Genomic DNA, 25,743 nt, shown 5'->3' with positions numbered 1-25,743 from the left:
GTAGCTGTCCATACCTCAGCGTTACAAAAGCACAACTACTGTCCACACCCCAACCACACCTCACCTCACAGTAAATGATCATTTCCATTTTAAGCATTTCCAAATAATCATTTTCCATACTGCCAGTATAAATATACACAGTATACTGCATCACTACAGTATACATGTTTTACACACTCCTTTTGTTGTTGACATTTACAGGCTGTGTGCAAAAAGGCCACACTCTTCAAATTCATGCCAACTAATATTTTTACGTCCAGTAGATGTCCTACTAGAGCAAATGAAGCTTCAAGACGCTTTGCGCTGGGATGAACCAATTGGATGAAAAGCTTCAGTGCTTCATGAAGCTTCATCTGCCCATCACTAGAGTTTACTTTCACTTGCTGTTTGAAAAGTTGGGGTGGAGAGAGCTGCGGTTTTCGGTTTGAGTGGAAATAAAAAGTGCAGCTGAATGTCTGTTTTCTTGTGATGGGTAGATGAGGCCTCGTGAAGCATTTCAGCACATTTCCCGAACTGTATCGATACTGTGTCGACAGTTTCCCGGCCAATGCACAGTGACTTCCTTTGACGACACAGTGTTGCTGTTTTGCTCCATACTGACACCTGCTGGACCTTAAATATCATTGCAGGCCACTTACTTGAGACTCACAACAGACACTGATTCAATAACCTAGTCATACTTGTACACTTTAAGGTATTGTACTTTCCATGGAATCATTTTATATCTTTTATATTGCAAATATTGTAGACATCTTTAATTTATATTGTGAATGACATTAAGTGAACATTAAAATGAAAGTATTGTGAATGTAATATTACCCATTTGACTCAGTTTATTATAAATTTCTATTCAGAAAAATAGGTTTATCCAATGTTTTTGCATTCAGTCTATTGCATTTATTTTTTTACACCATTTCCCCAGCTTTGGAAAACTCACAGGCACAGATGAAGCTGGGGTACACAAAAGCTGTAAAGCCAGGTGGAAAAGGTTCGGATAAGATGTCTTTCTATTCCCTCAGTACGTTAAAGCATCCTCTGATCTTGGAATTTTTCTCTCCAACACTCTCCACATTACTAAGGGGTTGGCAGTCCTTTATAATAAAATTCAGGACTGCCTGGTCCAGAGCAGTCTTCCTAGATGCTTGATTTAAAAATAATAAAACACATATTAATAAAAAAAATGATGATAAAGCTGTTCAGTGTCTATATAGGCCGACCTGTGTTCATTCTCGGTGTGTTTGTCTTATTTTCATGTTTGGCTCTGTAATGCCTAAACACTGAAGATGTGCTTTTGTTTGTGTAAGAAAGCTCCGCAGAACAGATGTGACATTTAACCTGCATAAAATGAAATAAATAATTTACACTTCAAGTCACATTGCTGTTTTTCCTATTCTGATAGATTACACTGAAACAAAGACAGACAAACTATTACCTTATTTGCAGTTAAAAGATCAAAATGAACCCACACAGCAGAAACATTTCTTTTTCTTTCGGGCTCCATTTTGTTATGGAGAGATGTGTATTTTTAATTTTTTTTTTATCTTTACCAGAGTAATTTTGTGGGTTTTTTTGGTCGCGACTCATTCCGTTGGCAGATGCGGATGCGGTGCTAGTGATGGGTCGGTCGCGAACGAAATGGCTCTTAGAGCCGGATCTTTGAAGTGAACGATGCGAGCCGTGGGGGGGGGGGGGGTGTCTACAAGAAAAGGATATCATATAGAGCTGGCTCCACAAACAACATGCACAGGCACCTAAGAACTGTCCACCCATCAGTGCAATGGGAAGATAAAACGCAGTCAGTTGAGTGTGATATTAATATTTCTAAATGCCAACCTTTCCCTTAATTAAAGATCTGGGTGTTCTTTTTTTCACCCTTTTTTCCATATTTTAGTTTATATTTTACTGTGTTGTGGTTTGCAGTGTTTTGTGTTGTTTCACTTTAAATTTGTTTAAAAGGAAAAACCTGAAAATTTAAGTAGTTAAAAGTTGAAATGTATTAAATGTAAATAGTTGGTTTTTGTATTTTATAATTTATTTATTACATTTTACGTGGAGTGATGCAGTGGCCCCTAGAGACAAAGCACGTACAAACGTCAAAGCACGTACAAACTCCAAAACACAACAGAAGTGCTCCAGGATGCTAAGGGCCGTGTTGAGCTTTTGTTACCTAGTGGCTACACAAGCCAGCAAGTACCAACAATCAGATTGGGTGTGTGGTAGCAACAGGTAAATGAAGTTTTTTTTCTTCTAATTATTTGAAATAAAAAAAATATATATAATAAATAAATAAAAAATAAATAAATAAATAAATATATATATATATATAAATAAATATATATATATATACATATATATATATATATATATATATATACACACACATATTTTAATACAAAAACAATAGACATATGCATTCGATTAGTGTAATTTAAGTGATCTAGGTAGCTCTGTTTTGGAAGTTCAGTTAACGCTATATGTGCTTTGGAATTTCTAAGTGCTTTGGAGTTTGTACATGTTTCGTCTCTAGGGGTCCCCATAAGTATTTATATATAAACATACATAAAGAAAACCAAGTTTTTTTACATTACTATTTCCTTTTGTGCATAATTTTATATTGTTGTTGATAATTAATTAACTAAAGCAACAAAACAACCTGAAGAGCCGGTTCGGAGCCGAAAGAGCCGGCTCTTTTTAGTGAGCCGAGCCGAAAGAGTCAGTTCTCTAAAACGAGCCGGAAATCCCATCACTATGCGGTACCTTTTAAACACAGTTTGGCGCGTTGGCAATGATTGATAGAGCGGCTGTATCGATCACGTGACTTTTTCTTAAAGCGACGCACGCACCGATACAGGCATCGCTCTGTGAGCTTGATACATGCGTCGGTGCGTCAGTATTTCAGGACCCTTCACTACTATTTTCAGTTGCTGAATTCTGCGTTAGCATGAATATCTTAACACATATGTGAGGTTTACCCTTCTACACTAGAACAGAAAAGATAAATGTTCCAGTGGTCTTGCTATGAGCCCCTATATGTTATTATAGCATGTTGCTCTGGCATGAAGTGGATGATGCAAACATATAATGTTGCATTCTTTTCTTTTTCGTGTGTTTCCACAGGTGAAAGTACAGTAGAAAGTACAGTATATAACTACACATGACTGGTTACAGGTAAGACACATGTTTTGTGCAGAAACATGGTAAGCATTAAAGGATAGAAGACGTTCATGTCTAATATTAAGCCAGATTTTAAGTTTTCTTGTTAATATTGATTTTATTCACCTTGCTACTACATCATTAATTTGAGAAAGCCAAAACAAGCAAGTATAATCTATTATGAATAAACACAAACATATAAATGTTAAAATGGGTAAATTCCTCTTTTCTAAGTGTGTTTTCTAAGGTTTAATCACATTTACACCAGTTTGGACTTTATTCATTGCAGCATGTGCTTTATTTTTACCTTTTTCTGTGATGTTTCTGCTGCATTACATCCTGTACAGCCACCTTTAGGTGTTAAGCTTTTCTGATCTTCCTTTTATTAAAATAATTTCCATTTTTAATAGTTCTCTCCCAGTGTCACAATAGAGTCACTTTTTTGTAGTGCCTGTCAAAATTTCCCCAAAGGCACTAAAAACTAAACTGTATGATCTCTGCTTCTGTGTAATTCAGCCATTTGCTTGTTATATTTCTGTCAGCCCTGCTTTCTGTATAACTGCTTCTTTGTTTGCTTACAATGTACTTCCCGTTTCTTCAGGCAGATCCTCCACCTGGACCTGGTTTTCATCCTTTAAAGTTACTGTCAAGAGTTTGTTTTAAGGACATGAAGATGGCTGCCAATCTTATTCACCAAAACACTGATTAACTTCTTCTGGAAATACTGCAATAGCTTTAACACTACAATATGGCACAGACCAACAGTGTAAACAATAAATATTACTTTCACCACAGCAGTGTGGCACACATGCCAAACTTTGCATAAAATACTTAATAGTGCTTTCTGCCCTGCAGGGTCTCCTCTCAAGTGATTCATGTATCAGTGTTGGGTATTTAAAAAGACGTATAGATTTCCAACAAAATGAAAGTTCTTGTATTCATTGTAGCAATTATTTAAAGGGTGAAAACACATGACTCAGAATGTATATTCTTATTTGAATTAAAATTACTTTTTATGACTAAGTGTAACTAATTATCGATACTTCCTGTCATCTTTGACAGCTCATCTCACTTATTCCATTTCCTTTCCAAGTGAGTAAAAAGTCTGAGATATTTGTTTTATGATAAAAGCTTTATTTCTTTAACTAATACAAATATCATAATACTTTGTTGGTATTATAATGATATTGATACTGATATGACTTTAAAGCACTGTTAACAAAAGATTACAAGATGATGATATTTCAGTTAGAGCGTGTTGAAATGCAAGTGCCCAATTTTGCCACCCCCCTGTGCTCCAGTGTGCTGACTTTATTGGCTTTAATAGTACATAATTTACTTTTTTCCCACACGATTATATGAAATCTCACACTTTGATAGCTGAGTTGTGTTGCACACATCATTTCACATTAGAGGTTAAATGCTGTATGGCAATTATTTGATCACATTCAAATAAATACATACTCACAGGCAAAACAGGCTTTTCAAATTTGGGAGTCCTTCGGAGGATTTCAAGATTTTAAGAAAGTTTCAGGATTTTGAAATGGAGGGGGCAACATTAGCGCTACATCTCTCCTCTTCTCAGCCACTGACAAACACTAATCTGGCACTGTAGACTAGGTCAGCAACATAAAGCAGGAAATTGATGGCAGTGAGTACAGCTGCAGCGATTGTTTCTGAGTTATCGTTTCTCCCGTAACTCTTGTTAAACTGGAACACAGGCCAGAGGATGGTGGCAGTCAAATACATGATAACTGCCAGGAGCCCGTATGCCGAAAGGAACTTGGAGAATGGGATGGGGAGACAGCCGGTCCACTCTCCCACACACAGCACCACCACAGCCATGGAGAGGATGAAGCAGATGCAGTACACTGCCATGCACCACTTCAGTGCTGGATGATGGTCGTATGTCACTGGGCTGCTGATGAGGATGAAGATAATACAGGCCAAAAAGGTCTGGCACACTTTCAGTAAGCCCGGAGCTGTAGCCATGTAACCTGCCACCTCTCCTGGCCTTGCTTTAGACAGGCTCACCTCCCCCATGTAGGCAACCGCTGCCAGGCAGGAGAAGACTGTGGAAACTATGCGATGGTCACGAGTTTCACCAGAGGGCAACTGTTTTTTAAGGAAGAAGACTGGGAAGATGATGGATGCTGAAAGGCAGAGTAGGGCAGCGTAGCAGGCGACAGTGATGGGGAAGTTGGACCAGGACACTGGCACCCGGGCCTGGAGGCCGAACAACTCTACCAGCAGGACCAGCAGAGTGCAAGCGAAGCTGAACGCCCAGCAGAAGATGCACCAGTCAGCCATGCCTTGGTGGGGCAGATGAGCTCCATGTGCAGCGACGCTGAATGCCACACAGGTGAATAACAGGGCAGCTACTCGCATCCAGAGCAACTGGGAAGTAGGGACCACAATCAATGGCATGATGGGATGTTACAGTCTGTCAGGAGGTGAAAGTGACTTTAATAGTCCTGCAAGTTTCAAGACGAGTCTTGTACTGAATGTCGGATCCTGCTTCTCCTCTACTTAGTGGGCATTTGTCTCATAATCTGCAGGAAGAAGACAAAGATAATCAGAATAAAATGAAGCAAATATGTTTTAATATGCAGTTAAGGAATAACTGTACAGTACGTCTGTGGAAAACAAAATTATTTTTGACATTTTAAAAATGTTGAAATTGTTTTAAATTTATTTATTTCTTGAATTATTCACAGTCCATAAAAAGAGTAGCTGAGTTTTCCAGAGTTTAACATTTAAGTTTAATCTTATTTCTTGTTAAAATCACATGCCATCCTGATGCTATACTAGTACTATACTAGCAACATTTTACCACTGGACTGTTCATAAATAAGCTAACAGAAAATCCCAAGGAGGGAGCATTAGACAGCGATTGATGAGTGACTTTTAACAAAAATAATCAGGTGTAAGCTCAGGTTTCACATATGCTTCTCTCTGGAAACAGCAAGGCAGTTCAGGTGAATGAGAGGGGGATAAAGGAAAATCTGTATGCTTTTGACATGAGAAATAACTGTACTGATAGAAATCACTGGGCACTATGTAAAAGGTTCTGAGGATTAGTACAGGTGGAGTCCAGTATTTATCCAGAGGAAAGCTGCATTATTACAAACAGAAATCTGTGTGGAACTGCTGATGAAAAATACCAAATATTATTGAGCATCAGACCACAAGCTGTCCCAGTTACTATTTTACTGCACCGTATCTGCAAATCACTTTAAAATCACATTCTAATAATAACAAATGCAACATTTGTGCATTAATCTAACACCTGCATTTTCACTGACATTTATTTTACTCATTTCAGATTTAGCAGGTGAGTCCCTCACTGTGCACGCACTGCTGAGAAAACCCCCAGTTCAGTTCATTTCTGCTTGAAATTCCCATTATTATTGAGGAGCATTAAGTGGGGCTTGCCTCTAAACACTCACCGTGAGGACTGAGTAAACAGTTTTAAGATTAAGAGTTTCCGCGCTGCTCATAACTTCTCATGTGCATTACTCATGTGGACTCCCTCTGAAGTCCACATGGATCTGGCATCTTGAAGCTAATCTATAAAGCTTCATGATGCCGGTGTCTCCAAATTCTGCATTCTGCATTTTAGCCAAATCCCCATATACTTATGAGATAGGTAAAAGTAGGTGTTTTGGCAGATTGAGTGAGTAAGGAAATACCCTTTTACCTACATCATTTTTAATGCAAAAGAGTGAAACATCTGTTGTATTTCTAGGGTGTGGCGAATTTCACTAGAAGATAAACTCTAGCTCACCCCCGCCCCCATAGGTCACGTTCAATAAACTCACACAAAACAGGAAGCAGCTCTGAAGGGCTAACAGCGAGTATCCAGGAAGCAACAGTAGCAACATCGAAGCAGTTTTTCAGACTAAATGGCAATCATGCCAGAATATTAGGACTATTTCGGGTATATTTTTTAACAGGGATCAACATCCAGAAAAGTTTTTTTTAAGTTCCTGTTGGAGTCTCTCAGTTTAAACACACTCCATGCATGGTGATCTAAACTGAGAGAGATGACTGTTAATATTTCAACAGCAGCATGGTACCGAGACATCAGGAAAAGGTGCGGTTGTGCGGTGTAGGTTATGTGGCCTCTTCTGCTGACAGGAAACCAGGTTTGGGTTTACGCTTTTGGTTTGGTAGCGCGCATACCATGCATACCTCGGTTCTTAACAAAACCCAGTCGAGAGGGTAGTGCCATATAAAGCTTAAAAGTTAAAGGGAACCACCCACACTGTTGTAAAATGGGGGCAAAGAAAGTTTCTCACAAATAACAGGTTATGTTAAATCAAATAGGCTATTGCAGGATTTCTTACCTCTCTTAAAATAATAAAGCTATGAAAGAAATCTATGCTCGTTTTCATGCAGATACCCTACCAGAGGAGGCGTGTTTATTTCTAAGAGTATGTTCTGTATAACAGAGGCGTTTATCAACCGTTTAACTGAGTAATTAAGAAGTTTTCCATGTCAGATAGCGGACATACCGCGCCTCGGTGCTATGCCTTTGTAATCAGCTCTACTCCAAGAATAGACCGCGATAAACACGAACTGCTACGTTTTACTTAAAATCTTTCAGAGCAACATATCATTCTGAGGCGGGATCTTACCGATTTCTGAGCCACCAGGAGTTTTATTTCACAATAATGTTAAAGCTTTAAGTTCCTCGGCGCATCCCCTCTGTTATCCAGCGATATCTGTCTGCGGACTGTGGGTCCCACGCCCCACACTGCCATATTTGGTAAAGTCTAAAACCTCCTCCACGTCCAGCAAAATTGTCACAGTTCCTCTTCTCGGAGATGGCTTACTCACATAATAAAGGAACAAATAAAAAGGTCATTTCTGGCATGTCCTCACAGATGCTTACGCAGTTGTGTCGAGTAGCGCTGCTGCATGGGCGTGGACGCTTGGTACTGCCAGTAAACAAATAAATGAATAAATAAATTAACAGGCAGCGATAGGTCAAAAGTGTAAGTTATGTCATAATTTGGGGTTATTGTGTCAAAATTCTGACACAATAACCCCACATTATGACTATCTTGAAATTTCAAGTTACTTCTGAGTAGAAATGTCAAGACTCCTGAGTGGAATTTTACAGAGGGGAAGCAGTAAGTGAGGCTGGAAAGAATCACATCAAGCATCCAGAAAATCCTCCCAGGGTTGTGCCCTCCTCTCTCCTCTCTTCCCTCTAAGCAAACCGCTGCACCCGTCTGGTACAATCGTGAAGTTCACAGATGACATGTCATAGACTCATCGAGGATGGTGATGAGCGTGCATAAAGATGTGGGGCAAAACTTGATTTTACGTCAGCAGCACAGAAAGCGTCTGAAGGTGAGCTTAAAAAATGATTGCAGGCTACATTATGGAAGAGGTGCTACCGCTGCTTACTGTCTTTAAAAAAAATGATTAATTTCTATTGTTTGCCCACTCAAGGTTTATAGGGATTTTAAGAAGTATTTAGTTAAATTAAGTTACTTTTCTGACACAGCAATTAGATAAGTATTTTAAATACAATATTGACTAAGTAATTAGTAATTAATTACTTTTTTAAAGTAACTTACCCAACACTGGTGCTGACCCATGTGTGGGCCACATCTGGCAAACCAGATCTGGGCCAGCAAAGGGCTGTCATTCTTTGCGGCATGTGAGCCATGTGTAAGCACATTGTGTGGGCCAGGTCCGGGCCATACCATTTTGCTATGTGGTAGTAGCACCCACAACCAAATCAACCACAACATCTTGTTAGTGTAGCACATTCCATCATTTTCCTTGGCAATTACTCTAAATTTTTTATGTATTATGTATTTATTGTGTATTTAGGGCAATGTCTTACAGCGGTTCGACACTCTGGCCTATGTGATGACTCATATGATTAATAATGTGTCAATAACACTAGGACCATCTCTAAAGAGACACCCACTCTAAGGCTTAAATACCTACAACTCTGTCAGTTGTTTTGGAACTCAAGAAGCCTCTTGAGCCTTCTTTTTAAGCACTCAACACAACCTTGCAAGTCAGTAAGGGGAAAAATGCATCCAAAAATATCAGTGACAATTCATTCATTTATTTTTGCATAACACAAAGAAATATGTGTGACAGAACATAGTTGATTTTCTTATTGAAAAATATAATTATTTAAAAGTAGAACGTAGCTTAATTACTCTGGAAAAACAGGTTTTGTGATTTGGTAGAAATACTAGAGTACAGAGTTGATTTTAAATGAATTATTACTTTATTAAACATAATTGTTTAAATACAGAAATAATTTCTTGAGTTTACAAAAAAGACAAAACAGAAAAAAATGATTCTGATTACAGAGCAGCATGAAAATAACGGATATTTTGGGTAGTTTTATAAAATCTCATTTTTGAAACAAGGAATTTTAAAACCTGTGATGTTGTATCACAGATTCTGTGTTTCTGATTCATGTGCCATATTGGACATAGCCCTTGTCTATGGTGTGATTATATGATAACAAGAATAATAACAAGCAACAGGAACAAAAATGATAAGAGGAGGGTCCAAGCAAATGGTGCTTTGAGAAAAAACCATGACAGAAGCAACGAGTAGAAAACAAGCACCAGTAATACCACTCCAAGATGTTGTTTTATCAACTGTATCACATCTCTTATTATTAGCCGTGCTACGCCTACTGCTCCTCCAGTGACTACAGCTGCTGCTGCTGCTGCTGCTGCCACATATCCTGCTGCTGTGCCTCCAGCCCCTGCTGTACCAGCACTTGCACCTGCTCCTGTTGCTTCTGCTGCTCCTGCTGCACCTCCAGCCCCTGCTGTACCAGCACTTGCACCTGCTCCTGTTGCTTCTACTGCTCCTGCTGCACCTCCAGCCCCTGCTGTACCAGCACTTGCACCTGCTCCTGTTGCTTCTACTGCTCCTGCTGCACCTCCAGCCCCTGCTGTACCAGCACTTGCACCTGTTCCTGCTCCAGCAGCTACACCACCTCCTATAGCTGTTGATAATGCTCCAGCAGCTGCACCACTTGCAGCTGTTAATAATACTCTAGCAGTCACAACACCTCTTGCAGCTGTTCCACCACCTGCAGATGCCCCACCCCCTAGTTTGTTTTCCCCTGCACTCTCTTGTACTTTTTTGTGTGGCTTGTCTTCCCTTTTTCCTTCGGTCTTTTCTTGAGTGTCCTCTTGCAGTTTTTCTCCTGCTTCTTCTATTTCTTCTTGTGTTTTATTTGGTCCTTCATCTTGTTCTAGTTCATTTGATTTTCCAGTTGTTTTTCTTTCTTGTGCTTCTTTTGTTTCTTTTGCTACTTCCCCTTCATTTTTTCTTTCTTCTTTTTCTTTTGCTATTTCTCCATTTTCTTCTTTTGTCATTTCTGTCTGTTCATCATTCATTTTTTCTAATGTGACATGCTCTTCATTTTTTCTTCCTCCTCCTCCTTCCTCTTCCTCTTCTTCTCCTTCTTTTGTCATTTCTGTATGTTCATCATTCATTGTAGAATCCTCTTCATTTTTTCCCCCTCCTGCTGCCGCTTCCTCGTCTTTTGTCACTTCTGTTTGTTCATCATTCGTTTTTTCTGATGTGGCATGCTTTTCATTTTTTCTTCCTCCTCCTTCTTCTTTTGACATTTCTTTCTGCCCATTGTTAGTTCTTTTTGATGTAGCTTTTCCTTCTACATTTTCTCCTTCTTTTTCATCCGTTGCAGTGCCATCTTTCTTTATTGCATTTGTTGATCCTGGAGTTAAAACTACAACAGTTGACCCAGAGAAAGCCTTTGCCATGGATTCTGCTGCAGCACCTGCAAGTTTGATCATTTCATTCTTAGAGACACTGCTGTTAGCCTTATTATGGGTGTCTGCTTGTGGCAACATCTTGCTGGTGTAGCACACTCCCTTGTTTTCTATAACTACCTGGCCTACTGTGTTTAGCAGGTCTACCACTTTAAACTGGCTACTGTCACCCTGTCCGTTGTATTTATTAATGATGTGGAATCGGCCCTTGCACTTCTTCACCAGATCACTCAGATATTTATTCTGATCTATGAACTGTTTGATCTTCATTTCATCTGAGTCTGGTCCATCCTGAGTAAAGACAACTGCGGCATATTTGAAAACCTCCTCTGAAAAATACTGGTTTATTTTCTCAATGACAGCCTGCTGCTGCTGCTCTGTGGATTTCTCCGCTTTGAGCACAATGAGAAAAGCATGAGGCCCTGGAGTGCACTCAGTGACACACCTCAGTATTTCAGGCTTCAGCTCCTCCTCTGATCTACCTGGGCCAGAGAAATCAGGAGTGTTGATCAGGGTAATCCTTCTTCCATGGAGAGATTTGGACTCAGTTTGACATTCAGTGTTGTTAACCTGGAACACGTCTTCTCCAAACATGGCGTTTGCTAGGCTGCTTTTCTCAGCTTCAGTGTTTCCCAGCAGGACAACCCTGTACAATTTTTCCACTGGAAACAAGTGAAGACAGAAAATTAATAGAGCATTTGAGTACTCATATGTTGTAATATTAAGCTCAAAGATTAAACATCAAAAATATACATAAATGTGTCTGTTGTTAAGCCATCACTCATAAGAGAATGATTGTTTGTTAACTAGAGGTTTGTGCTAAAAAAAAATAAAAAAGGAAAAAAGATGTGACTGTGTACACTGACAAAGGAAAGAGGAAGAAAATAGGAAGCAATCAAGGATGAAATGAAATAGACATTTTAACACACTCTCCCAGACTCCTCCATTTTATTTCCAAAAAAGAAAAAAACATCGGGCCAGGAGAGCAGTCAGTGATGATGATTTCCTCAGAGACACAACTGAGTCAAACTCATGTCTCCTCAAGCATGTTGTTACCTTTGATGTACTTTTGAGCCCCAGCTGCTTTTCCTTCCATGACAATCATTGTTGGTGGCACTAAAAAGGCAAAACGAGGGAAAATAACACATTAGACAATTCTGTTTTTGTAGAGTTGTTTATTATATTTCTGTTAAAAAAGTACTTATCAGCTCAGGTCATTTGCTACATTGCATAGAGAGAAGTAAGGTCATGCTTTGGAAAAATGATATTAAATGAAATGACACAGAAATACTGGATTTATTTGTTTAGTTATTCAAGATACCTGTCATGTCATCTTTCTGTGCTTCTCGTAGTGTTAACACTTTAGCGCTCACGTTTTCCTGCAAACCTGCTACATTTTGACAGAAAGCTTCTGTGAGAGATCCAGCTGCAGGGCCTGTTAATTTGATCCATACGTGCTTAGAGATGCTTTCCCTGATTTTAGCAGAGGGATGGAGCATTCCAGAGTGTTCTAGAAGAGATCAATTGCAGTGTTTAATTAATCGTGTACATTTATGTAGCTGGAAAATCCATTATCACTCATTTATGCTTTTGCTGAAACAATTGCACATATTTGTAAAATTTTTAAATCACCAGAAGAGGTTAAAAACATCCACAAAATAATGACGGCATAGGAGAACCGTGACATTGCATTCTGTGCAGCCGCAATAAGAATCAAAGTAACATATCTGCCTTCATGCAGCATGTCGAGTTTGTTTGGCAAAGCATGATCACAAGCTCCAGAATCAAGGATACTTTTTAAAAGGTTCATGTTCATATGATGTCATCTTTTTAACACTAACTTTACAAGAACATTTTTAAACTACCTCTTTAGACATTCTAGAGTTGCATTTATTTGAGTTATACAACCTATAACTTTAATCCAAACTGTAACTCACTGTGAGGAATGTGTTTTGGCTGAAAATGTACATTTTAAATGCATGCATGAGATGGGCTATGTATGTGTTCTGTACATTTATTTTCAGCTCCAAATATGTGTAAGTGTCATTGTCATGCATTACTAAACTCTCTTGAATTTTCAAAAAGATCAAAAGGTCTTCCAGTGTTCTGACAAACCTTCCTACTTTGGCAAAACGTCCTACTGTAAGTAGTTTATGCACATTTCTGCTGTCACAGAGTAATTCCAGCACAGCTTTAAGTAGGTGTGACGGTTTGCCACATAACTTTGCCCATCAGAATATGCTTTTAGCTCATATTCATAAAGCCAGGATGGTTTGCCACTTCATTTTACCTGTTAAAGTGTGCTTGTAGGTAACATTCACAAAGGTAGGATTATTTGCCACTTAATTTTACCCGTCAGAGTATGCTTCAAGCTCATATTCACAAAGGTAGGATGGTTCGCCATTGAATTTTAGCTATTGAAGTATGCTTTAGCTCAGAAGGTAGGACGATTTGCCACTTAATTTAGCTGTTAAAGTATGCTTGTAGGTCACACTCACAAAGGCAGGCACTTAATTTTACCAGTCAGAGTATTCTTCTAGCTAATATTCACAAGGGTATGACGGCTCGCCACTTAATTTCGTGTTGTGCGCATGTGCAGAAACAACAGGTAGGATGGATTCCCAGAACACCGGGACCTTCAGGTGAAAATGGGAAGACCGTAAGCAACAGCTCTGCTCTACCAATGTTTGGTTTTGGCTCCATCTAGAGGTTCCTGAAATATAATGCAATGTTATGTCATCAAGCTTCGTTCTTGTTGGTTTCACTTTTGATTTCTTGGTCTCTTTGATCCTGCATTCACTGCGCGGCCTTTTAGGTGAACTGACAAAAAACGAGCTAATTTGATTTGTTTGTTTGTTTTTTATTCAATTATAAAAAGCTAGAAAATGCCATTCAAATCAAAGGTATTTAATGCAATTTGGCTGACAGACTAACATAATGAGTCATGTATCATAAAAAATCAAAAGTGCCAGCAGGCTACGTGCTTGGTTTGGTCCGACATTTCTGTGATTGTGATTTCATCACAATAGTCTCAAAGCATTGTCGTTTCCTTCGATTATTAGGCTTCTCAAAATGCACATGGTCGTTATGACTGCAGAATATTACAATTAAAATAACTTACCAGGCATGCTTGCAGAATATCAGCGAAGAGCAGAACTTGACGTCCGTTGCTTGTCTCCTCTGGGTTTACTTTCACTTGCTGTTTGAAACGTTGGCATGGAGAGAGCTGAGGGTTTCGGTTTGAGTGGAAATAAAAAGTGCAGCTGAATGTTTGTTTTCATTTGCTGAATTCTGCATTTGCAGAATATCTTAACACAGATGTGAGGTTTACCCTTCTATAGAACAGATAAGATAAATGTTCCATTGGTCCTGCTATGAGCCCCTATATGTTATTATGTTATTATAGCATCCCACATAGCAAGCAGGTCTGGCCCAGATCTGGTATCAAGCCGCCACTGCTGGCTGACTTCTGGCATGGTAAGACGCATGCCATCCAGATATGGGCCAGACCTGGTATAGACTGCACTGTCTGTGTGATGGCATGCCACATCTGGCCCGATTGTGGTTCGGTTTATGTGGGCCAGGCTCATAGGAAACAGGTCTGGCCAGGATCTGGCATCAAGCTGGCACTTCTGACTGACTGGTGTCATGGCAGGGTGTATGTCAACCAGATGTGGGCCAGGTCTGGCAATGGTGGCACTATTTATGTTCATATTTTAGTTGGAACCCCAAAGTGCAATGTTAATATACTATACTGCTATGGTAGCCAACGTTACAAATTCAGTTATGACAGGTTTGTGAGTGTACACTTTATCCAAAACCTAGTGAGGGTTTACACATGTTTACCACCGGGTGGCTGTAGCTCAAGTGGCAGAGCTGGTCACCTACTGATCGGAAGGTGAGTGGTTTGACTCCTGGCTCCTCCAATCTGCATGTCAAGAGTGTGAATGTGTATGAATGTAATTAGGAAACACATAAAGTGTGTGATTGGGTGAATATGGCATGTTATGCAGAGTGTTTTGAGTAATAAGGGGGAAAGGAAAAGAATCAGTTAATTCACTGTCTGAACAGAGGTTTGTCATGTTACTTTTGCACTATTTATCTTCCTGCACATGTTGTTATTACATGGCTTGATTAAGGTACACATTTGGCTGACATCTGGGCCAGCACAGAGCCAGCTGTATGTCTGCAACTGGCCCTGTGCTGGCTCATGTCTACCTCTGGCAAACCTGATCTGGGCCGCCAAAGGGCCATCATTCTTTGCGGTATGTGGGCCATGTGTAAGCACATTATGTGGGCCAGATCTGGGCCATACCTGTCATGGTCTCCATGCCTGCCCGGCCGGCACCACAAGGCTACATGTGCTGTTTTGGTTCTCTCTCTCTCTCTCTCTCTCTCTCTCTCTCTCTCTGCCTGGGCGGAGCTCACTGTGGGCTCCCACCCTTGGCCCACACACCTGACAACAATCACCTGTCATCACCGGGAGCACTATTTGAGGCTGGAACACAGATCCTCTCATCGCTGGATGATTGTACTACTGACGTTAGTGTTTCTCGCAGCTCCTGTGAACTCGTGCTTAGTAATTTGTGATTTGTTTGTTTTTTGGAGACGTCTAACCGCTCTGCGCCTGAGTTCCTACAACCAGATTGTGACAATACCAATTTTGCTACGTGGGATGTTGCTATGACATGAAGTGGATGATGTAAATGTATAATGTTGCATTCTTTTCTTTTTGTGCCCTTGCCACGTAATGTGTAATTTAGGTAGAAAGTACAGTATATAGCTACACATGACTGGTTGCAGGTAAGACACATGTTTTGTGCAGAAACATGCTGAATATTAAAGGATAGAAGAAGCATGTGTCTAATATTAAGTCAGATTTTACGTTTTCATGTTAATATTAGTTTTATTCACCTTGCTACTACATCATTAATTTCAGAAAACCAAAAAAAGAAACTATAATCAACTATGAATAAACACAAACATACAAATGTTAAAATGGGTAAATTCCTCTATTCTAAGTGTCTGTATCCCTAAAGGCTTAATCACATTTACACCAGTTTGGACTTTATTCTTTGCACTTTTTTCTGTGATGTTTCTGCTGCATTACATCCTGTAAAGCCACCTTGAAGTGTTAACCTTTTCTGATCTTCCTTTTATTAAAATAATTTACATTTTTAATAGTTCTCTCCCAGTGTCACAATAGTGGCACGTTTTTGTAGTGCCTATCAAAATGTCCCCAAAGGCACAAAAACCTAAATCGTCTGATCCCTGCTTCTGCATAATTCAATAATTTTTTGTTGTATTTCTGTCAGCCCTCCTTTCTGTATCACATTGCCATACCTGCTTCTTTATTTGCTTGCAATGTACTTCCCGTTTATTCAGGTTGCTCCGCCACCTGGACCTGGATCCTTTAAAGTTTCTTTCAAGATTTTGTTTTACAGGCATGAAAATAGCTGCCACACTTATTCACCAAAACACTGATTAACCTCTTCTGGAAACTGCTGTAATTGCTTTAACACGGCAATATTGCAGAGACCAACAGTGTAAACAATAAATATTAACAAATTTCACTACTTAAAAAAAATCAAAACTTTGCATAAAGTTCTGAATAGTGCCTTCCACTCTGCAGGGTCTCCTCTCAAGTGATTCATGTATCAGTGTTGGGTATTTAAAAAGACGTATAGATTTCCAATGAAATGAAAGTTCTTGTATTCATTGTAGCAATTATTCAAAGGATGAAAACACATGACTCAGAATGTATATCCTTATTTGAATTAAAAGTACGTTTTATGACTAAGTATAACTAATTATCGATACTTCCTGTCATCTTTGACAGCTCATCTCACTTATTCATTCCATTTCCAAGTGAGTAAAAAGTCTAAGATATTTGTTTTATGATAAAAGCTTAATTTCTTTAACTAATACAAATATCAGAGCACTTTGTTGGTATTATAATGATATTGATACTGATATGACTATAAAGCACTATTAACAAAAGATTACAGGATGATGATCTTTCAGTTAGAGCGTGTTGAAATGCAAATGCCCAAGTTTGCCACCCCCTGTGTTCCAGTGTGCTGACTTTATTGGCTTTAATAGTATATAATGCACTTTATCATGATACATAATGTATTTCATTGTGAGAAATCTCACACTTTGATAGCTGATGTAAGAGTTGTGTTGCACACATCAAGATTCAAGAAAACTTTATTTGTCACATGCAAGTTGCCCTGCAGTGAAATGGGACCCCCCGACCTTACATACACAACACAGACATCACATGGGGAGACAGGTCGGAAACCGGTAGTATTACGGAAAACACTGAAATGTACAATACAATGGGAAAGTCCAAGAGGGGAAAAAAGAGACCTCTACTCATGCTGTGCTTCTATGGGAGGACAGCATGAGATCAGAAAACAAAAAAACTCCTCTACACAGAAAGCACATAAATGTCCACAGCACAACATTATGGAGCACGTGACAAGCAACAGGGGTGGGTAGAGGGTGAGGAGTAATCCGAAACATTTTTTCCAGAATTTTTTCCAGCGCTGGGCCCAGACCCACCGTGTTCTCCAGGAGGAGACAAGCATCGAAGGCGTTTGGAAAGGGAGGAGGGAGGAGTGCGTATCAGTGTATGTGTATGTGTGTGTGTCCAGAGTTCAGCTGAGACAGTGTCCTTCGCCCATCATTTCACAGTAGAGGTTAAATACTGTATGGCAACTATTTGATCACATTCAAATAAATACATACTCACAGGCTTTGCAAATATGGGATCCCTTTGTAGGATTTTAAAGATTTTAAAAACGTTTCAGGATTTTTAAATTAGGAGGGGGGGGGGGGGGGGTCAAAATTAGCGCTACATCTCTCCTCTTCTCAGCCACTGACAAACACTAATCTGGCACTGTACACTAGGTCAGCAAAATAAAGCAGGAAATTGATGGCAGTGATTACAGATGCAGCGATTGTATCTGGGTCATCGTTTCTCCTGTAGTTAAACTGGAACACAGGCCAGAGGATGGTGGCGGACAAATACATGATAACTGCCAGGAGCCCATATGCCAAAAGGAACTTGGAGAATGGGATGGGGAGACAGCCGGTCCACTCTCCCACACACAGCACCACCACAGCCATGGAGACGATGAAGCAGATGCAGTACACTGCCATGCACCACGTCAAAGCTGGATGATGGTCGTATGTCACTGGGCTGCTGATCAGGATGAAGATAATACAGGCCAAAAAGGTCTGGCACACTTTCAGTAAGCCTGGAGCTGTAGCCATGTAACCTGCCACCTCTCCTGGCCTTGCTTTAGACAGGCTCACCTCCCCCATGTAGGCAACCGCTGCCAGGCAGGAGAAGACTGTGGAAACTATGCGATGGTCATGAGCTACACGATAGAACAACTGGTGTCTAAGGAAGAAGACTGTGGAAACTATGCGATGGTCACGGATTTCACTGGCCTGTTGGTGTCTAAGGAAGAAGACTGGGAAGATGATGGATGCTGAAAGGCAGAGGAGTGTAGCATAGCAGGCGACAGTGATGGGGAAGTTGGACCAGGACACTGGCACCCGGGCCTGGAGGCCGAACAACTCTACCAGCAGGACCAGCAGAGTGCAAGCGAAGCTGAACGCCCAGCAGAAGATGCACCAGTCAGCCATGACTGTGATGGGCAGATGAGCTCCATGTGCAGCGGCGCTGAATGCCACACAGGTGAATAACAGGGCAGCTACTCGCATCCTGAACAACTGGGAAGTAGGGACCACAATCAATGGCATGATGGGATGTTACAGTCTGTCAGGAGGTGAAAGTGACTTTAATAGTCCTGCAAGTTTCAAGACGAGTCTTGTACTGAATGTCGGATCCTGCTTCTCCTCTACTTAGTGGGCATTTGTCTCATAATCTGCAGGAAGAAGACAAAGATAATCAGAATAAAATGAAGCAAATATGTTTTAATATGCAGTTAAGGAATAACTGTACAGTACGTCTGTGGAAAACAAAATTATTTTAGACATTTTAAAAAAAATTTAATTTTTAAAAAATTATATTTAAAATTATTTTAGTATTATTTATTTATTTGTATTTTTATTTCATTATCCTTTTTATTATGTACAGTCCATAAAAACAGTAGCTGAGTTTTCCAAAGTCTAACCTTTAAGTTTAGTCTTATTTCTTGTTAAAATCACATGCCATGCTTAGTATTTCTCATAATCAGTTAATAGTTTTCAAGCACTGCTTTAAACACTTTATTCATGATGAATAAGCTAATGTACAACACTTTTTATTAATTATGTTTTCATGTTCTACAACTCATTGATTAATCATTTATAAACGCTACTCTGCATCAGTTACAAACCAGTCATTTCAGGATGCTCAATGCTATACAAAATAACTGGTAAAAGGTAAGTAGATGGTTAGTAGTCCTATATAATACTATAAACTCTACATGTACTACACATAGTAGTTTCATACTAGATGTTTTATAAACACTGAATATCAGGGTTTCATCACTCATATATAGCTTAACAGATGTCTTACAATATATTTATAACTGTCACTTAAAGGCTGCCAAAGCTGTAACTCACTATCGACCAACTTCTTTTTTGATAGATTATCTAAAATGCTCATAAATACCTTAATAAACTTATTTAGGAAGTTACAAACCATTTACTACTTGTTAGTAAAGTATCTTGAGTGAGCCCATCTAAAGTGGGGACCATATATACCGTACAACCTATTTATAGATGTGAAAGTTTTTAAAGTACATTGTAACAAAAAATAAATGACAACACACAGGGTAGATCCAGAACGCAATGTATTTTTAAGATGCCAATCACAAAAACATGAGAACAACGCTTACAGATTGGACACACAAATTTTGATACAAAAATAAAAAGTGTCATAAACTATCAGCCAATGTTTGAGGTAATACAGAACATGGCTGGATGCAAACTATATGACTTGTAGCTCTTTACATAAAGTGTATCACATGTATGATCATTAAAATTAAACTACAAAATTTATAAAATAATGAAGTAACATTCAAACCAAAATCAGCAGCAGACATGGTGCCTCCTCTTTTGAACAGCCTCAAAATCTTGTTATACCGGTTGACCACTTGCTTCGGATTCTGGACTGCATTTGAGAGAGCATAATCATTAATGTAATAGTGTGGTAATGAAACACACCACATGCAAAATCAAACTGTTAAGTTAATCACTTGACTTCTTGTTCTTGGTTTTTGGTCATGTTTCTTTGACTTCTTGTGTTTTTTTGCTTTGCCCTTCATCCTCTTCTTCCTGTCTTTATCTGATGAAGTTGTGCTTATGGAGGAGTCAGAACTCTCATCAAAAGACCCATCAGAGGACAGTGAAGGTATGCACACTTAAAATCAATCCTTTGATTTTTCTGAAAATCGACAGTGCCCCTTATAATCCCGTGTGCCTTATGTATGAACTCTGGTTGTGTTTACTGACCTCGAAGCGATTTTATGTCGTACACGGCGCTCGAAAATCTGTCAAATGTTTTAGTACGACTTTGCTGAGCTACGAACCCGCACCGCTTGATGGATTGTCGGAGCATTACGGCTATCGTAGTCAGGCGCCTCGCGGAGTGATACGTACTGTGCTTCAACATAATATTAGGGTATTGTGTGTGTATAACCTCTTTTTAAGTTTTGTGGATATTATACATGGTTATGCTGAGGATATGTCGGCCAGTTTCCACTGGAAATGCCTTTTGGTTCAACTGTCAGCAAGGAATTTGCACTGTTACATTTTTATATAACTTTAATGCACATAAAAAACAGCTGCTTGTTTAAGTGAAAATACATTGATGGGGTTTTTTGCACTAATAACGTTGTGGAGTTGTAAAGTATTTTGTCTAGTGTCAATTATATCGTCAGTTATATCATTATCGCAAATTTTCAAATGTATATCGTGATAAATAATTTTGGTCATATCGCCCTGCTCTAGCTTATATGTGACCTCCTTTATTTGTTGATGAAAACAAACTGAAATGAAGTTAGCGTCATGCATTGGGATACTGAATTGTATCGTTGACATAATTGCAATTGAACTGATATGCGAGTAGGGCTGGGTACCAAAACACGATACCTTTTTAGTACTGACTGATTCAGTAGGTATCGATACAGAAAAAATAATATTTTTGGCACAAAATTTCTGTACTTTTCTAATTAAATCTCTGTTACTGAGCCTCACAAGTCCTTTTCTTCTGCTGCTGCGGATCACATGCCAGCAGTGGCTTCGCAAATGCGCGATTCATTTGCAGTCTGGATGCAGTGGGTTAAAAATCATCTGTTCCATATTCCACTCTGTCACCAATTATCAGAGGCAACAGCCTTAAAAATTTCCAGTTTTGTATTAACTGTCCTGAGAGTTTGTTTGAGGAGTGACCTCACACGGCTTTGAAGAGGTATCAAAGTCAGAGTATTTAAACTGTTTAATGCTCTGATTTGGAATGGAGTGGGTCAACCATTCTTTTTTTTTTTTTTACAAAAAATTTAAAAAACAGCACAACATCATATGACAAAATGCCCTTAAAATGTTGTGTCCTGATCAAAATGGCAAACCTGGCTGTCAGATTTGAAAATCTTTTAAACAGTTGAAAACTGACTCAAATTTTATTCCTCCTATATCTGGTGTACCTTCAGTCTTGAGGTGTTCAACAGGAGAGTTGTACATCTCTATGGTGCATTCTGCACCACACTAATGACACTCTAATGACACTTACAATGAAATTGAAGGTTGTTGGTTCAGTGCAGGGTGCTGCTGGCCTCCCTTGCTGAGCTGATTCAGTCTGGACTAGTGATGTTCGATTCGTGAACGAATCGTTCAATACTTGAGAATCACTTTACTGACTCGAGAATCATGATTCACAAGCCCAACTGACTCATTGACTCATCCCTGTTGCTGTTAGCAAACTAATTCCATTAGTAGAAATATATCTAGCTTATAATTAAAATTGTGGGGGGAAAAAACAACAGCCAGTTTCGTAACAAAAGCATTTCTGCTCTGAACTGGAAGGAAAAACCCCTGAGTAGAAGCTCACATCAAGAAAATAGCTCCCCGGTTCAGAGTAGCATCACGCTGCTAACATGCTAACAACATGTTTTGAAGATTAACAAAGACTAACACTGAGCAGTGCTGATTTTCTAACACTGGAATATTTCTAACATTTTGAGTTATTTTCCAGTGTTAGAAAATCAGCACTGCTCAGTGTTAGCCATTGTTAATCTTCAAAACTGACTAGGTTACTTTTAAACATACAACACTGTCAAAGGTGTTAATTTAACACTCAACAGTGTTGTATTTAACACTCAGAGGTGTGGACCCATATAGACAATCTCCAGTGTTAATTTAACACTGGAGATTTTGCTGTGTACCAACAGGACAGTGTACATCACTGTCACAAAAGCGTTTGTTTTCATTCAAAGGCTTTATGGTTTTTCCTGTAATACCTGGTGGGCTGGTCTCTAGTCAAAATGCCGGGGCTGATTTTTTGTCCCAGTCAAGCCCTGGGTACACAGTGGTCATAAACGGATAGAAATGAATGGTCGAAGTTCGAGGAGAGGAGTAAGCAATTAACTAATAAGAAAAATTATGTTTAATGATCAAACCAAGTTAACTGATGAATCCCTGAGATTCTGAATTTGAATGTGTTTTTTTTTTCAATGATAAGGAAGATTAAAACACAATCACTTGTGACTCATGATGTGCATTAAAGGGTTAAAAATCACTGTAAAAGCACACAGACGGTGTTATTGGTTCTACAATAGAAAATAGCCTTTTGCCATTATTATCCCACAAAATTTAGTTTCATTATAAATAGCTGTCTTATATCAAATCACAATCAAATCAAAATTTATTTATATAGCACATTTAAAAACAGCAGTTTTGATCAAAGAGCTTCACAAGTTACTTGGTGAGACTGTAGAACTTAAAGAAATAAACATTTTTTATTTTTAGTAATTGCTCGTATTTACTGTTAAGATATACTGTTTTATCAAACAGTCTGAGCTTGTTAATATTAAAACAAAATTCACCGTAATTTTCACAATAATTCTACCAGTGTTTTGACATTTTGTTAAAATGAAAAGCACGGTATGTTTTGAGTAATTAACATACAGTTGTAAACTGTAAATTCAAATGAAAAAAGCAGGAAAGATTGTCATTCATACAGAATTATTATGTAAATTGTAGGGTGATTAATTGTAGATAATGTTACAGATTTTTCCTGTTGTTTTCAAAGACAAAAAAAGCAAATAACCGTTTGTCAATATAAAGTAATTTAACATAGATATTACAAGCATTTCCCCTTTTTGATTTTAGGCAATTAACCGTTGCCATTTTACAGTTATTTAGGGTAATTTTTACGTACATTTCTTATTTCTAGGGTGTGGCGAATTTCACTAGAAGATCAACTCTAGCTCACCCCGACCCCATAGATCACCGTAATTGCCATTAACTCCGGTGTCACATATCCTGTTGCACATAAAGTGACTCAAGAAGCAGCTCTGAAGAGCTAACAGCGAGTATCCAGGAAGCAACAGTAGCAACATCGAAGCAGTTTTTCAGACTGAATGGTAATCAGGCCAGAATATTAGGACTATTTTCAGGTGTATTTTTTTTTAACAGGGATCAACATCCAGAAACACTTTTTTAAACTTCCTGTTGAATTATCACGGTTTAAACACACTCCATGCATGGTGATCTAAACTGAGAGAGATGACTGTTAAATTGCAGCAGCAGCATGGTCCTGATACATCAGAAAAAAGGTGCGGTTGTGCGGTGTAGGTTATGTGGCCTCTTCTGCTGACAGGAAACCAGGTTTGGGTTTACGCTTTTGGTTTGGTAGCGCGCATACCATGCTTATAGGTTCTTAACAAAACCCAGTCGAGGGGGTCGTGCCATATAAAGCTTAAAAGTTAAAGGGAACCACCCACACTGTTGTAAAATGGGGGCAAAGAAAGTTTCTCACAAATAACAGGTTATGTTAAATCAAATAGGCTATTGCAGGATTTCTTACCTCTCTTAAAATAACAAAGCTATGAAAGAAATCTATGCTCGTTTTCATGCCAGAGGAGGCGTGTTCATTTCTAAGAGTATAACAGAGGCGTTTAACAACCGTTTAACTGAGTAGTTAAGAGGTTTTCCATGTCAGATAGCGGACATAACGCGCCTCGGTGCTATGCCTTTCAGCTCTACTCCAAGAATAGACCGCGATAAACACGAGCTGCTAAGTTTTACTTAAAATCTTTCAGAGCAACATATCATTCTGAGGCGGGATCTTACCGATTTCTGAGCCACCAGGAGTTTTATTTCACAATAATGTTAAAGCTTTAAGTTCCTCGGCGCATCCCCTCTGTTATCCAGCGATATCTGTCTCCTGGTCCTAGCCTGTTTGGCACCCCGGGCGAACACTCCCTTGCTCGTTTCTCCTCCTCTTGTTTTCTGTTTTTTCTAAACTGAGGACCTGATGGCTTTGAACTTTTCTTGTCCATCTTCCATTGGTGTTAATTTTGCACTCCAGTATGAAGACAAATCCCCCAACCTGAGGATCGCCACAACATAACCTAATAGACCTACACTTCAGTTCACATATTATTCACTTTATAGGGTTTATTTCTGTGATTTCGCACAACCCAGGATTCAAATCATGAATACATAATGGGCTTGGATTTACAACATTATGAAGCAGCCGGCCCCTCTCCCCTGTCAACAGGTTGTGTGGGAGACTTTAAATCACCAAACTGCAGTGTAGATTTATTTTCTTACGCTTCTTATATTTATTGTTTGTTTACTTGCACTGCTGTAACTGGAGCCTCGTGGTCTCGTCTCTCTATATACTGGACTGTATGTAGTGGAGATGACAATAAAGTTTACTTTGACTTCAGCAGCGAGCAGGCGCACCGAGGGCTCTCACGCTCACTTTTCGCGTGTAGAATTTCGAAAAAACGTCGGTGCAAATTATAAGTCTGTATCATAATGTCCGCTGTTTTAGTGTTTGTTGTTTTTATTTTGTTTTATTTTGCGAGTTGTTTATTAGATGCTGCTCCAGCCAGCCAGAGAATCCCCCGCCGCCCCGCCCTCTCCTCCCTGTGCCGCAAGCAGCAGGCGCACCTCGCAAACGGAGGACGCCCTTACTCCCAGCAAATGGGCGATAGAAAACCGATCGGTGCCTATGCCATTCCCGATGTGAGTACGAGCATTTTTTTTTTTTTTTGCCGATGCCCGTGATGCCGCCCCGGGCAACCGCCCGTGTCGCCCGTGTCAAAAACCGCTGCTGCCCACGCCCCACACTGCCGTATTTGGTAAAGTGCTAAAACCTCTTCTCGGGGATGGCTTATAACTCAATAAAGGAACAAATAAGAAGGTCATTACTGGCATGTCGTGCTCCTCACTAGAGATGCTTAGTTGTGTAGCGCTGCTGGATGGGCGTGGAAGCTTACTGCCAGTAAATAAATAAATAACTAAATGAATAATTAAATCAACCGGCAGCGATAGGTCAAAAGTGTGAGTTATGTCATTTTGTGTCAAAATTCTGACACAATAACCCCACAGTATTACTATCTCGAATTTTCTAGTTACTTCTGAGTAGAAATGTCAAGACTCCTGAGTGGAATTTCACAGAGAGGAAGCAGTAAGTGAGGCTGGAAAGAATCACATCAAGCATCCAGAAAATCACCAGGGGCCTCCCAGGGTTGTGTCCTCCTCTCTCCTCTCCTCCCAATAAGCAAACCTCAGAAGACCCGTCTGGTAAAATCGTGAAGTTCACAGA

At 39.4% G+C, this 25,743-nt stretch overlaps 4 protein-coding genes across 4 annotated transcripts; all 4 read right to left on the bottom strand.

The window, feature by feature from the left end:
- Positions 1–4,266: 4,266 nt before the first annotated feature.
- On the bottom strand, positions 4,267–7,947 carry LOC309702017 (myeloid-associated differentiation marker homolog). Its single transcript, XM_082526399.1, has 2 exons — positions 7,794–7,947; positions 4,267–5,705 (listed from the first exon to the last, which is right to left on the bottom strand). The coding sequence occupies exon 2, from the start codon at positions 5,578–5,580 to the stop codon at positions 4,735–4,737; it is 846 nt and encodes a 281-aa protein (XP_082382525.1). The 5' UTR covers positions 5,581–5,705; positions 7,794–7,947; the 3' UTR covers positions 4,267–4,734.
- Positions 7,948–9,392: 1,445 nt separating this feature from the next.
- Positions 9,393–14,161, bottom strand: LOC309702016 (uncharacterized protein). Its single transcript, XM_082526398.1, has 4 exons — positions 14,068–14,161; positions 12,268–12,456; positions 12,003–12,062; positions 9,393–11,608 (listed from the first exon to the last, which is right to left on the bottom strand). Exons 1-4 carry the CDS (start codon positions 14,072–14,074, stop codon positions 9,648–9,650), a joined length of 2,217 nt encoding a protein of 738 aa, XP_082382524.1. The 5' UTR covers positions 14,075–14,161; the 3' UTR covers positions 9,393–9,647.
- A 3,610-nt stretch (positions 14,162–17,771) lies between these two features.
- Positions 17,772–24,374, bottom strand: LOC309696870 (myeloid-associated differentiation marker homolog). The gene is made up of 2 exons (XM_082518350.1): positions 24,258–24,374; positions 17,772–18,847 (listed from the first exon to the last, which is right to left on the bottom strand). The coding sequence occupies exon 2, from the start codon at positions 18,720–18,722 to the stop codon at positions 17,823–17,825; it is 900 nt and encodes a 299-aa protein (XP_082374476.1). The 5' UTR covers positions 18,723–18,847; positions 24,258–24,374; the 3' UTR covers positions 17,772–17,822.
- LOC309703081 (uncharacterized protein) lies at positions 18,825–21,647 on the bottom strand (the record flags this gene model as incomplete). Its single annotated transcript, XM_082527785.1, has 4 exons — positions 18,825–18,847; positions 19,993–20,079; positions 20,170–20,328; positions 21,611–21,647. The coding sequence occupies 4 exons, from the start codon at positions 21,645–21,647 to the stop codon at positions 18,825–18,827; spliced, it is 306 nt and encodes a 101-aa protein (XP_082383911.1).
- Positions 24,375–25,743: the final 1,369 nt, after the last annotated feature.

Source organism: Aulonocara stuartgranti (genome assembly GCF_965226115.1).
Source record: "Aulonocara stuartgranti genome assembly, chromosome: 3".
NCBI classification, from domain to species: Eukaryota; Metazoa; Chordata; class Actinopteri; order Cichliformes; family Cichlidae; genus Aulonocara; species Aulonocara stuartgranti.
Note: the sequence above shows the minus strand (reverse complement) of the source record. Positions and strands in the feature narration are given on the sequence as shown.

Bases quoted from the DNA above. Each gene is read 5' to 3' on its own strand.
- LOC309702017 (XM_082526399.1), bottom strand. From the start codon at position 5,580: ATGCCATTGATTGTGGTCCCTACTTCCCAGTTGCTCTGGATGCGAGTA.
- LOC309696870 (XM_082518350.1), bottom strand. From the start codon at position 18,722: ATGCCATTGATTGTGGTCCCTACTTCCCAGTTGTTCAGGATGCGAGTA.
- LOC309702016 (XM_082526398.1), bottom strand. The intron at 12,063-12,267 runs GTATCTTGAATA...TTGCCTTTTTAG, and splicing joins ACAGAAAGATGACATGACAG to TGCCACCAACAATGATTGTC. The intron at 11,609-12,002 runs GTAACAACATGC...ACTTGTTTCCAG, and splicing joins GGCTCAAAAGTACATCAAAG to TGGAAAAATTGTACAGGGTT.